General features: G+C 34.2%; 2 protein-coding genes across 4 annotated transcripts in view; one reads left to right on the plus strand and one right to left on the minus strand.

Moving 5' to 3' along the window:
• Positions 1-3,251: 3,251 nt before the first annotated feature.
• On the plus strand, positions 3,252-6,685 carry bond (elongation of very long chain fatty acid james bond protein). Its single transcript, XM_069122742.1, has 7 exons — positions 3,252-3,471; positions 3,679-3,772; positions 4,129-4,319; positions 4,412-4,501; positions 4,587-4,643; positions 4,925-5,167; positions 5,251-6,685. The coding sequence occupies exons 2-7, from the start codon at positions 3,712-3,714 to the stop codon at positions 5,407-5,409; spliced, it is 801 nt and encodes a 266-aa protein (XP_068978843.1). The 5' UTR covers positions 3,252-3,471; positions 3,679-3,711; the 3' UTR covers positions 5,410-6,685.
• sit (stuck in traffic) overlaps positions 6,289-13,997 on the minus strand; it is a 52,624-nt gene continuing 44,915 nt past the window's right edge. For all 3 annotated transcript variants that reach the window (XM_069122739.1, XM_069122738.1, XM_069122740.1), the window contains 5 exons: positions 11,345-11,461; positions 11,001-11,272; positions 10,734-10,917; positions 10,196-10,311; positions 6,289-10,073 (listed from right to left, as the gene is read on the minus strand). In XM_069122739.1, coding sequence (XP_068978840.1) covers positions 9,828-10,073; positions 10,196-10,311; positions 10,734-10,917; positions 11,001-11,272; positions 11,345-11,441 — 915 coding nt within the window. In that variant the 5' untranslated portion in view covers positions 11,442-11,461 and the 3' untranslated portion in view covers positions 6,289-9,827. The remainder of the gene's footprint in view (positions 10,074-10,195; positions 10,312-10,733; positions 10,918-11,000; positions 11,273-11,344; positions 11,462-13,997) is intronic.

Genomic DNA, 13,997 nt, shown 5'->3' on the forward strand with positions numbered 1-13,997 from the left:
GGTTGGCAAGCAGGTGCCGTTATATCCTTCGGTCCAAATAACCAGGAATTTCATTTTCGCTCCTTCAATCTCGATACATTGTGTTTCTTTGGTTGCATAATGATTAATGATGAATAACAATTTTGCATTCTTCAATCGTCTCCGTTTTATACAGTTATCTTCGTTATTACTCTTGTATGTACCTATAGGAAGATTGTAAGAATTCCTGGAGTCTACGAACTTCTCTTCTTCCAGCAGCAGGCAGGTCTGATTTACAATATTTTGGATAGCCGTTACATTAGAAAGTGATGTGACTTCATTATATGTATCGTTATAACTTGAATCCTAATTCTAATTCTTATTTTATTTAGTACTTTATTGGGTTATTCTATAAGCAGTGCGGTTCTTCCGTACCCTAAATTTAAAACAATTTGAAATAAATAATTGGTAAATAAAAATGCATGCACTTTCTACTAAATATCTGCAGGAATATTGAGACTTATAGCCGGTACTATAAGTGTTTTTCAATGACCAACGAAACACCGTGCGTTTCTGGGACGCGAAGAGCGCGTTAAAGGGAAAATAGGACAATGACACGGTAAATTGACAAATATGAAATACATACGTTCTGAACGCTTTAAAGCGTACTCTGATGTTTTAATACGTGATTTAATTACTAATTATTAATTTTAATGTCATTTTTAATTATCATACGTTATGATATATATATATCGTAATGTATATTAAAATGTGTTATAATATATTAGATACAATTCAATTGTATTTAATATTATTAATTTAATTATTAATTTTATCTTATAACGTTTATTTAGTATAACTGTGTTATAAAGTCGATCGATATATCGTATCAATGATTTCAACGAAAACTTCAGTGCATGCAAATCGAATTGCCATTGAACTCAATTTTTTCGCGCGTGTCTCAATCAAGTTATTGATATTGTTGCGAAGAATTCCGGTCAGAAACATACTTTTGCAAAACCTCTGTTCGTTTAACCCCGTTTCGCGAACTTCTTCTATATTTCGAATTGTCCCGTTGGTTTACTTTGTTGTACCTGTGCTAAAAATGTCCTTTCTAGACGCTTATAATGGTTTTGTTTGTGAAGTAACTGCAAGTGTGTTCGCGGCATTGGTCGGATCGTCATTGCTCCCATGCAAAGAAACGTTTTGGATCACAATTTACGAGACATCAACGCGTACCTCAGGTTAACTATTAAAGGATCCATTTACGACCACGTGATTTCTAATAGTAAAACCTACTGAAGGCGTGTACACAGTTACCGTTTGTTCTACTTGCAATTTTACTACCTTCACGAAGAAGGGGAATTCTAAAAATGGATTTCAAACATATTTCGCAGAGAATTAAAAAGTTATGCTAATCGTTCCTTTCATAGGCAAATATTGATTAACAAAAGTGACTATGGTGGTTAAAGTACGAAAAAGTGGCGATAATAACTAGCTTAACGAAAGATACACAGCTCGATCGTTTGTAATCAAATTACTAGACTTCGCTGTTTGATCGACGATACGAAACGTCGGGTTTCGATGCAAATATTTAACTGTCGCTTGCCCCTCCGCTATGCGTCACCTAATTGCATCAAGTCTATAAAGAGTTTAACAGGGCAAATATGTTCTCACACTCCAAGTTATTTTCTTCGTGACGTCTCTTTATTCCGGTCAAACAAGTCGTTCATCAATTTTGCAAATAGTCGTGCCGCAAACGAATGTGTAATTCTTATTATTTTTTTACTCGTGTGTAATATTACGAGCCTGTCTCGTTGTTTGTACTATTTACGAATTCTGCGCGTGTACGATGGTTTGTTACTATCATACAGGGTATCCCGCGATACTTCATATCCTATAAGCAAATTTATGAGAAAAATGTTATGTAGGCCCAGGCTTTGAAATGTTTTATTAAAAAGCTATAACGGGAATATGAAATAATAACGGATTGGTGTTTCGTCTACACACCATAGGAATACATTGTCGACATATATTTGATATATGTTTACAGAGACTGCAATGTTATGTTTAGTTGCTGACGTCGTTGATTTAGTCAATCAGTCTGACAATGATTAAATGACCATTACTCTCAACGTTAGATAGGTCGAGGATGATCAATTCTTTGTAGCCCAAAATCACCAGATATCACGCCAATAGATATTTGCTTGTGCGAAACTGCAAAAGAAAAAGTTTATCAAGCACAAATTAATTAGTAGAAAGGATTCGTGATTAATTCGCCGTAATTAGGGACAATTAATAAGAAATTAGTAACGAAATAAATTCTATTTCTCGCAGATGCCAGATCTCCATTCATAATAGCGAGCAACATTTTAAAATGAAATTATAACGAAAATCTATCTAACGATAATCTGTCCTTATGTGATATCGGACGAGAAGGCAGTTCGTTGTCATTTCTTATTTTTGTTATAGTATTTTAATAAAGCATTCAAGAATCTAAGTTTATATGCATAACATTTCTTTCTTATTTTTCCTTACAGGATATGTTGATAAAGTTTAGCTGGGTAAAACTGAGATACTCTGTGCATTTGCTACGTGTAAAAGTTTGAATAGCAATCCTTCCTTCAACTTCAATAATGACAGATATAACATTAGCAAAGTATATTTAACTGACCATAATTAAATCAAAGATAGTATTAGGACACCTATAGGGGATCGAAAATCATAGCGGTGTAAATGAAAATTTCGAGAATTTAGATTTAGTCAGAATATTTAAACTCTTAAAAGTATCATCCATTTAACTTTAATTTTATTCATCAACGCGAATTTTCATGGCATGATGTACGTAGTCATACTGGAGAATATTAAATACAAGATATTCTGTAGGATACAAGAAGTATTGGCATACTCTAATTTCTTAAAAAACGAATGTAACGAATAAATATCTTAATACCGGTGGCGTGGGAATGTACGTAAATCAAATAGAAAATTCTTTAACATAAATATTCATCCGTTTGCTGTTAATATTTAGTAGTTTCACCTATGATCAAGGAGTTACGTTTCCTTTGTCAATTTTAAAATATAATTTCCAAGTGGTCGTTTAATCGATCAATAAGAAATTCAGTAAATAAGAGTTCAGTAGTGACGTGCTTCTCAGGTCTCGTTATAATTCATTTTTACATGCATCACGACCTAGTCTTTTACCCCTTCTTCTTTTGCCGATCTGCTTCCCCCATCGAGCGGTTCGAGTTTCAATTTTACGGGGTATTCGAATCTTGTGGAGGGGCAGACGAAGAAGATGGAGGTTTTGGTCCTCCTAGTGGCCAGTTTGCCCGACAGATGATCAGTTTTTGGTTCGCGGCTTCTCCTTCAACATCTGCTCCTCTCGAGAAAACGCTATTCGAGGGACTTCGGAAGATTCACAAAGAGAAAACAAGCACGGGGGCGGAAGTGAGTTTCGACGCTTCTCCGACCGAACAGAGAGAGAATCCGGTCTAATCTTGAGGATTTGAGGTGATGTCTTATTCTACTTATGTACTGCAAACGTGTGAAGTTTGACTTATTAATCGAAAAATTTACGAATGACATTTTACGATCCTGAAAAAGTTGGTTAAGTTTCGTTATGTGTTTCCAATCAAGTTTGTCTAAATTTTCATTTTTAACCGTTCACTGATTTCTCTCTTTTTTTTCTAAGAAACAATCTTTTTGTTCGTTTTACAGTTGGTTTGATAGAAGATAGGAGAATTAGTCAGCATGTCGAACATAATTCGTTTGGTAGTCAACAACTACAATGAAATCTTGGAGGCTAACAAAGGTAATTGCGTGAACATCGTTCAACAGGAAGATAATGTCAAGCTGGATGTCCAAAAGTTCGCTCTTGCGAATAGAGCTCTTTCTTTTCGCGTCACGTCAATCAGCTTTATTCACTAAAGTCAAAGTAACCTACTTTATGAATAATACGGGAAAGGCTCATCTTTTCTTTAATATTTCAAATCAATAGCGATGCTAATTGATGCAAATTCTATGTAAAAACGACGAAAAGGTCTCGATGCGCTTTGTATGTAAGAAAGAATTAAAATAGGAAATAGACAAAATGTTTTCACTGCAAAAATAGTACAGTGATCACTGAAAAATAGTCTAAGGTATTCGATTAAACCATGTTTTTTTTAGAAATAATGGTAGATTCCTGGCCAATGATGAGCTCCCCTGGACCTATGCTGTGCATCGTTGGAACCTACTTAGCGTTCGTTTTAAAAGTTGGACCGAAAATGATGGAAAAGAGGCCGGCATTTCAATTGAAAAACGTGCTGATTCTTTACAACGCGATCCAAGTGCTTTTCAGTATCTGGTTGACGCATAAAGTAAGATTCATTAGAACAACTAATAAATTCAAATTATTTCAATTCCTAATTTCACCTGTTTTGGTAATCAATTCTTTTGTGACTTTTAATAGGCTTTCGAACCGGGTGTTGCATCCCTCATGCTTTCACCTAAATGTAATAACGCGAATCGGCCACCTACGGATTTGGGAATTCAAACCACGGTGGGTTTACCATAAAAATACATAAATAGCAGTAGTGTTCAATTTGTTAATTGCATGGTGTAATAATAAGTTTTACGTGAAATAGGTGACAAAAGCTGCCTGGTGGTATTTCATCGCGAAACTAGTCGAACTACTCGATACAGTGAGTTCAATATAATCAGTTATACAAGTGTGATTATTTAATACAGTAGAACTCCATTTTTCTCAACTCGCTAGGGAACAAACAATTCATATAACTGCAGTTCACCCATTTTCCTCGCTATCCATTACTTTTTGTCCATGCAGTAGATTCAATCAACAAGGCTATAATCGATCATCAATTAAATTAACGATGATTTCGTTCGGACAGTCAATAGTTCAGATAAATAATACTCTACTTTGTATACGCGAATACAATTTTTTAATTTTTCTATCACCTCAAAGGTATTCTTCGTTCTCCGAAAAAAACAAAACCAAGTGACTTTTCTACACGTGTACCACCATACGCTAACCGCGATATTCTCATGGTGCTATTTGAAATTTCTCCCCGGAGAGCAAGGTGCACTAATTGGTTTCTTGAATACCTTCGTGCACATTGTCATGTACTCGTACTACCTGATAGCAGCTCTTGGCCCGCAATACAAGAAATACTTGTGGTGGAAGAAATACATGACCTGGATCCAGCTGGTAAATATCTTCACCAAACAACGCATCGACGCTTTCTTCCGAACGCAATACCTACACTAACCGTATTTTCTTCGCTGCGCCAGGTACAGTTCTTCCTGATGCTCGGCTACCAACTGATGATTCTCGCGATGGATTGCAAGGTACCAAGGGCTCTTACGTATTTCTTTATCGCCAACACGATAATCTTCATCTACTTGTTCGGCAACTTTTATCGAAAATCCTACACGAAAAAGCAAGTTTAATATCTTCTAAAATCATCAATGTGACGCCTTCGTCAATCGAAATGGCGAATGAACGAAAATCGGAAACCATCCGACCTAAAGATGAAATCTTAAAAAAGAAAAAAAAGAAAACGGAAAAGGAAAAAGGAGTTCATTAACGCAAGAAAGTCAAATAAAAGGAATAAAGAGGCGGAGCAAAGGTCGTATATGAGGACATAATAGAACGACAAAAGACCGGAAGAAAGCAGTTCTAATTAAGAAAAGGATTTGAATTCAAGAACCGTTCGATTGGAGCGATTTCGATGAATCTAATTTGAAATTCCAATAAATAACGAGCTCCGTTTGGGATCTAGGCCGATAGGTCCAATGAGCACACGATGTCTCAGGAAAGATACCGAGACGATTCGTCAGAAGCTGGAGAAAGTACAACGAAATCTTGACTGAAGCCAAATCCCCGCAGGCGATCTCTGTAAAACTAGGTGGGCTATGATTCAGGAAAAAGTCGAACAGAAAAGGCACTGTGTCTTCTCTAGACGACTGTCACACGTGAGCATCGAAGAACGGTAATTGCTTTCTCCTCGGAAAGCAAGACCCTGCGTCTACCGCTCCTGTTTCAACTTTTAATCGATTGACTCTTCGATGAATTGCTATTTGGAGGAACTCATCACAAACAGTATATTTCTGAAATTATTTTTTATTTTCTCTTTCTTCTTATTCCTAAGATTTGATGATCTTTTAAATTAATTTTTAAATTAAATAGCTTTTGCCTTCCCGACTTCGTGTCGAAACTCTGTACGATATTTGGTTTTCATTGAAATCGTTTCGTTTTAACTCGGATGGATAAGCTGTTCTATGAAAAATCCTTTTTTATATAAGAATGTTGGCTCAGATTAATTTCCATTTTGCATTTTGTGAATCAGTTTCGTAACTACAGTCACGTGATATTGACAAATGATTTCGAAATCATGTATCTAGAAATAGCAATAGCATTATTTACCGTATTTATATATACGTAACTACGATTAGACGCGTCACAATATTATAGGCTATTCGATATATCATGAGACACTGAAGAAAAAATATTTTGTTGATTCGTTCGAAAACGCGAACAGTCATTTACTTGTGTTTTGAACGAATCAACGAATTTTAAACGCATATCTGTCACGCCTGATGCAACAGTGTGCAACATAAGCAGAAATGTTGCCGTTAATCATGGCATATGTTAATATTCTGCATATTTATAGAAGTCGATCGCAATTAAGACATGTAAATACAAAATGTTATTATTTATTCACAATTCTTTAGACGAGTTGACAAAAGGAGGATCTCAATACAGCTTGTAAATTTTAATGCAACGTTCGAAATATGTTTTGGATTTTTCTATCTTTAAAAATAATGTTCAATGGAAATGCATATGGATTTGATCTATTATGATGCAAATTACGATCGCGAAACGGCACTGTAGCAACTAAAAGTAATCAACAAACGTAAATTGTATTTAAGATAAAAATCTTCGGACAATTCTTTCTTTCTTTCGAACATTCGGACAATTTATAAATTTTTAAATATCTATCTTAATATAAGAGGTAATCCCTAAAGAGTCATTTTAAAAAGAGATCTTTACATGAAGTTGTATTAAAATTCAACGAGTCAAAGTTAGATCTCTCTTCTTGTGACGTCTACTTTCATTCATCTTTTCCTTTTCTTCCATTTCCCAAATAAATCATTGCTGTTAACAGTAATTAAATAACAGATTCTAATATTCTTGCAAACAGAATTTAATAAAGTTGGCCAATAAGTAATTTGTCTTTCATAAACGTGTTTCTTTTTTTATCACTTTATGCGGCTAATGATAATTAATATTCTTTCTTTATGTAGACACAGTAAGTAGCAAAACATAAAGAAAATTTCAATGAAAAACGTACAAACGAAAAATAACGTAATCACGAATATAAACAAATCATCGTTATGATTGATTTTCTCGCGTGTATAATTAGGAAAGTATCGTGATTCAATATTTATGTTCGAATATAGCTTGCAAAGCGTGCTGCAAAGGAAACATCGTGGAAAAAATAAATAACAGCGGTCTTACAATATATCTAAATGTAATTGGAAACTGTAAAATTCAGTGAAATTTAACGATTAATTTCCACTAATTAAAAATGAGATTTCTGCAACGAGGCAGGTACGAAGCGAACTTAAAGCCATTTTCTTTGTTTTCGTTGCTTCATTATTAAACTTTATTCTTGTTAACACTTAAATATGTATTATGTGGCTCGCAAAATAATTCCTAGTCCTAATAGTAATTCTAAGTCGGCACAAACTTTTTCCTTAACTTTTTATACTCTAACAAATATCTTCGACGTTTTCAGTCATTGGAGTTTTGCTAATAAGCAACCATAAATCAACTCTTCTTTTAATTATTTCATGTTAAAAAATTCTTGAAAGATCGTGTTTATTCTTCAAATTACACTCATTTATAACTACAGGATCAACATTCCTTTCAATTTAAATAACAAAGATTTGAGCAAAGCGCGTAACAAAAAACCGAAATGTCTGACGTAACTGGCATTTTTTCCTAGAATTTCACAGACTACACCATGACAAATTGATTCTGAAAGAGTGGTTTTCTAAAATTTGTAGACAAAAAACGGGACAAGTTACGATGCTTGAACAGGTATGAAGCTGGAATTCGGGAGATTTCAGATTTATTTTTAGAGATACACTGCGTTTCTCCTTGAGAATTATTTGGTACTTATTCGTTTGCGGGTGAAAAAGTCCATTGGATCCCTCACTGTTTTGTGTCATTGTAAGAAACGGTACGTTGATTCATCGGTGGTAATCAATATAAAATTTTGATTATTTACTCGACCTGAATGTATTTGCAGATTATACTTATTTGATGCCCTTTATGAAACTTTACATCGTAAAATGGAATGTATAAAATGTTTTGGATTAATTAATAATTACGTAGAAGATCGAAGAAGTTGGCAGCCTTGTTAAAACATCGTGCCGTTTAAATGACCGTCATAAGGCTTATTATTCGATAATACTATCTAGATAGTCTTAATCTGTTAATAGATTGACGATTGAAATGATTGAAATTATACTAACATTAAAACCAACCAGTCAATTTCATTCCCGTTGTAATATATTGTAAGTCTACATACTTCAGAAGAACGATCTGTTCTTTTCACCCCAGTATTTATCTAATACTGTCTAATTGGGCACGAAGACTAAAAATTAGTCCGACAAAGCTGTATTTTCAAATTCTTTAAAGTACGTGAATTCTCACATTCATTTTCTAGTTAAGTCGTAATGATGTAATTCAAGATTAAATTCTTTTTAAGTGGATCGTCAAACGATTAGTTAGAATATTTTCTATATTAATCTATAAAATATTATATTAATCTAAGGTAAACTCGGGAGATACGCCACCCTTTTTGATTAAGGCTCAATAACAAATATGGCTTCATATTGATTAAAACGATTAATTTTTTTATTGCAATAATACGCTCATATACTATTGAAAGCAAAATTTTTCTTATGCAGAATCCACAAAAATTAAAAAAGGTGATACGTTGCTAAAATGGCAGCTCTCCTACATCTTAAAGATGCCACATGCACTAATTCCTGTTCCTTAAATTCTTTTTCTGTGTTTACTAGTTGATAAGAAGCCACTAAATAGTAAAATAGGTCTTGTCTCCATTATGCTTGTAACAAGCATTGCGTAATGTCTCACATATATAAAATTTTTAAGTAATTTTTTGTACAGTTATTGCTTTAATGGTTCACAGACACAGACCTGTACATTGCGAGTCGAGCAGGTACTAACGTATTTTTTCATGCACACAGGCAGGGTTACGACAAGACGCAACATATACAATTCTCTTTCTCCGATTAGAAGATATTACAAGTGTGGCGTTTTTCTTCTAAATTTACCTTATGTAACTTCAATTAAAACTCTCACGCGTCTTTCCCCTTTCTGATCAATTCCTATCGCTAGTAATTACTCTACATTCTTGAACGGTTATAATTGACGCATGCAGTTAAAGACTTCGTAGATGACAGTCTGTCCGCAAACGATCAAGGAGAAACGATCGACTTTATGCGCAAATATACACTTCTTCCCCATTATCGCCAACAGACGCGACATGAAACAAAGAAAATAAGTTTTTCCGATTTTCCTAAGGAATTTTCAAGAAATCTTCGTGGTTGTAAAATCCAGTTCCTATTGTTCATGGAACCATTGACGTTGAAGGATCAAAAGCACAGTCACCGTAAATGTAAATCCATTCGAACATCCCATAGTCGTTTCATCGATCAATCGTTGATGATCCACTTTTAACGCGCTGAATAAAAAGCCAACGGAAACGAGCGAATATTCTGGTCGATTTTTCTTCTTCTCGTTGCTTGTTTCTTACTCATGGAATTCTAGACTAGTCCGTTTTCCTTTTTCCATTTTGCGTGTTTCCATTTGCCACTTTCTTCGCGACTCTATTCTCTTTGCCCTCTATCGATTTCGAATAGTTTTCGTTATACTTATATGCGTTGCTGTAGAAATCGGCGAACAAGAAGTAGAAGAACATCGCGTTTGGCAGAATTATGATGAGCGACCATTTTGGGTAGTCACAGTCGTAAATGAGCAATTGGCAGCTGTGCAGAAACGCCAAGCAGAATTGACCCTGTTTAACATAATGAGAAGTGTCTATTGCATTTATCTATATGAATGAAACCATGGTATTTACGGCTATTTAGAAAACTCAGAGTAAACATGAAAAATAACGCATAGAGGAAAGATGTTCACCATTTGGAGAGTCGTGATGTATTTCTTCCACCATAGATATTTCTGGTACTGAGGTAGTAGTGCAGCTAGCAAGTAGTACGTGTACATGATAATGTGCACGAAACTATTAACAACGCCTGGAAGAAAACGATCTGGCCGTAATTAAGTGAAGAATGAGAATGTAATGTTTTAATATTAATTCGTTCGAGATCGGTACTCGGACACTAAGTTGCGTAATACCTTTCCATTAGTTCGAATCTGAGGATCTATCAGGTAATATACCAACTAAAATTATAAAAGGCAAAAAAAAATATATATATATTAACTTAAAACATTATATTTTTAAAAACAGTCGCTCGGTTGGAAACTGAATTGTAAATTGTTTGAGGTATAAAATAATGGCTGATTCTAAAATCGAGTAAAAAATGAGTATTTATAGCCAGAACTGTCGATTTAATGAAATGCAAATTAATTACAACTGCAGAAGCCATTTAACTATTAGCGGCAGTCTTGTTAAAATACACTGATTTCCAATGTATTAAGGAAACGTAAACTTTACCTATAAATGTGCCATGTCCACCCGGATAATATTTGGTAGCGCCCCAAGAGGCCATCGGCATTACAGTGTGATGATACAAATGGAGGAATGTGATTTGGCTCTCTTTCTTTCTTAGAACGAAGAATATTGTGTCTAGAAGTTCCGACAGCTTCGCCAAAAAATAAATATATACGCCTCTGGCTACCTACGATAAATTTATATTTAGTTAAAGTTGAAAAGTAAAATACACAATAAGAGTCAAATGGAAATTAGGAATGGTAATAATACTCTAAGTGCGTCTGGCGAGTTAGAATAGTCAACAGGTTGACACTTCCAACTGTACTTTCGAAGCCAAGCTGCGTCCAGACCTTCGTAAAATAGCCAAAAGCTGAGGAGAACTTGCAGGAAGTTGTAGAAGACTAGAATTTTCTTTAATTGGTATGGTTTTCTGTGCTCCATATGTCTCGGACCCCAAGATAGGATGAAATACAAATAACCGATTATAATACTAGCACCAGGTACCGGTGATGGTATGAGGAACCAATCTCTTGTCCGAGGATCTAAAAAAGGGAATTAATATACAACAGGAGAATCAAAGAAAATAATCATTGAAAAAAGATATTATTTCTTACCCGATAGATCGTGAAACACGTAGTGATAAAATCGAACCATTGAGTTGTTGTAGATATTTGACATCCTATCGATGTGAGGTGCGCTGCTCATATTCATTGGAAGCTCGACTAAAACAACTGAAACTGATAACAATTGTTTCATAAGATTGTGTAAGATTTCAAATATTATTTTGTTCTTTTATTAGAAACAAAAGTTGACCCTTTCGTGCACAGTCTATATACACTGTAATATATTATAGTAAGTTATTAATATATATAATATGTATAATATATTTGTTTATATATGTGTAAAACTGACGTCATGTTTTAGTACATTATATCTTCTTTAGAAAACCATTCGGAAAAATGTGTTTCTACTATTAACAATTAATTTAAAAACTGCGATAAGCATGAAAAATTACGGTGACAATGTATATCTAGAAATTGCTATTATCTATCTTATTGTTGAAGCATCAAAATAAAAGAATAAAGAAGAAGAAAAATTAATATCTAAATAATGATAATTAGCTTTAACCACAATATGTAGCAGCAATCAATTTTAGTTTTTGAGTTGTTTACTTCATTTCGTGATATCTAGTTGCGCAAGCAGATCGATCGATTGCACAAATCTACATTCTCCCTCGTAATCTACATATGAACCGGTTCCGATCCTACATTGCACGTTTCGGTGCATGATGGAAAAGAAGAGAAAACAGTGGCACGCTCGATTTCGCAGTCATTAATGACAATATTTAAACTGTTCGCCCAATGGCAATATTCCATCATATAGATAAATATCGTGCTATTTTTTGCTACCTTATTTTTTTTCTACTTCTAGCTCATAGACATTGCTGTTCATACAGGAATTACAGGCAAGATAGATGAAGTCGCTTTTACATTTTTAGTTTAAACTCTCCATCCATTCTTATTTTATATTGGCTACTACAATAAGATTTTAAAATAAAGTGTTTTCATTTAGTATACCTGTAGCTGCTTATTTAGAGTCTGTTTAGTATAGAAGTCTATTTGATTGTCTACTTAAACGACCGTTTCAAACCCCAAGACCGTTCGAATGTAATTTTATGATCGCTCGTAAAATTACGATCAACCTTTTCCTCTCGAAACAAATGGAATAGAACGTAACGGTCAAACAAATTTTCCGTCAAAGAATATGTCAAGAATGATAGTTTAAGCAAGGACACTTTAAACATGTTGGTCTACTTTCTTCAAAGCCACAAACGATGGTAAAACTTAAACGGTTTGTCCTCGATCGCTTTTACTAGGCCTGCAGTTTAACCATCGACAAGCGAATCACGAGTTCTAAGAGATTCGATATTTTCGAACGATTCTTGGGGAATGGTAATGGGGGAGAGCGTGGATTTTCACTGCGATACGGTGAGTCGGAGGAAAAAAAAAGATAAACTGATGCAATTACAGTAATCGACCATCGCTCATACGAAGAACCAAAGGCAACCTTTCATTAAATAAATTAACCGAACCTTGTTCATTCTCAACGAATTATATTAATTTTATATTTATTGTATTTTGTCTTTTATATGATTTTATATTCATACACTTGACAATGACTTAGTGCTCTATCAAAAAGTAATAATAATTCTTCTTTTCATTTGCGAATAATAGCAAAAATTACACGGGACCTTTTAATAGAATTTTCTTCTGTTAAGTACCATTGTTTGAGGAGCAATTTCATGTACACTGCTTTATAAAATCCTAGTTAATTCTGTAAATGCTTGATACAGTTAACGACATTCCTATTTCTTGAACACATTTCCGACGTATAAAACCTCTATCCAAGAAATCGCCTGCAGAAACAGTTATCTAGTTATCTAGTACACGAGCAGCGTGCTCTGTCATTATCTTTTTTGAAGAAATTTCATCCTGCATACTTAATCGAACAAGTGGATTAACAAAGATCGACTAACGTATCGCACATGTATCTCGAAAATGTCACAACTCAAAATAATCCAGCATCGTTCATTAATTGGTGCATAAGAAGAAACTGAATATCCTTAGGAATTTTTTTAAATTTATGGTAAATCCTTTTGGAAAATTCACAACGCTCATAGTTACTTATGTCAGCGGTAATTACATAAACGATGATCGGTTTCATTAGAAAGAAACTACGCATCAGTGAATTACTTTGTTTTCTCGTAAGGCTCCATCATAATGTCGTTTTTTACGATTTGTATGTAATATCAAGTAAAAAAACATCGATTGATATAATTAATAGAATGTTATTCGACTGTGTTTATAATTATCGTAACTGATTAGATCGTTTGCATATTCGTATTAACTTGACATTCATGTTTTTTTTCTCGCATTCCGAGATACGAACCATTCTATTACATGTTGCAATTTCCTTCCAATACTACCTAGTAATGACTTGCACTAGTTCGTAAACAGCCTGTCTTTTTTCATCGACTTTTATACGCTCCGGAAAAATGTTCGGAACTGTAATATTTTCTGGAAATATCAATCAGTGGGTTTTATTTTCCTCATGTACAATATACAGGTTGATATACATTCTATATACAGGGTATTCACGTTCATATTAGTTCCCAACGTTTCTATCATAAATGATAAGCACGATGAAAAAAATGAAATAGGAAAAGTTGAATAGTTCAAAGTAAACAACATGTTCGCATGTGCATTT

The sequence above is a fragment of the Bombus flavifrons genome, chromosome 11 (genome assembly GCF_040668555.2).
Source record: "Bombus flavifrons isolate JBK064 chromosome 11, iyBomFlav1_principal, whole genome shotgun sequence".
NCBI lineage: Eukaryota > Metazoa > Arthropoda > Insecta > Hymenoptera > Apidae > Bombus > Bombus flavifrons.

Coding starts and splice junctions, on each gene's coding strand:
- bond (XM_069122742.1), top strand. CDS start 3,712: ATGTCGAACATAATTCGTTTGGTAGTCAACAACTACAATGAAATCTTG. Junction 3,773..4,128: donor AATCTTGGAGGCTAACAAAG/GTAATTGCGTGA, acceptor TGTTTTTTTTAG/AAATAATGGTAGATTCCTGG. Junction 4,502..4,586: donor ATTTGGGAATTCAAACCACG/GTGGGTTTACCA, acceptor TACGTGAAATAG/GTGACAAAAGCTGCCTGGTG.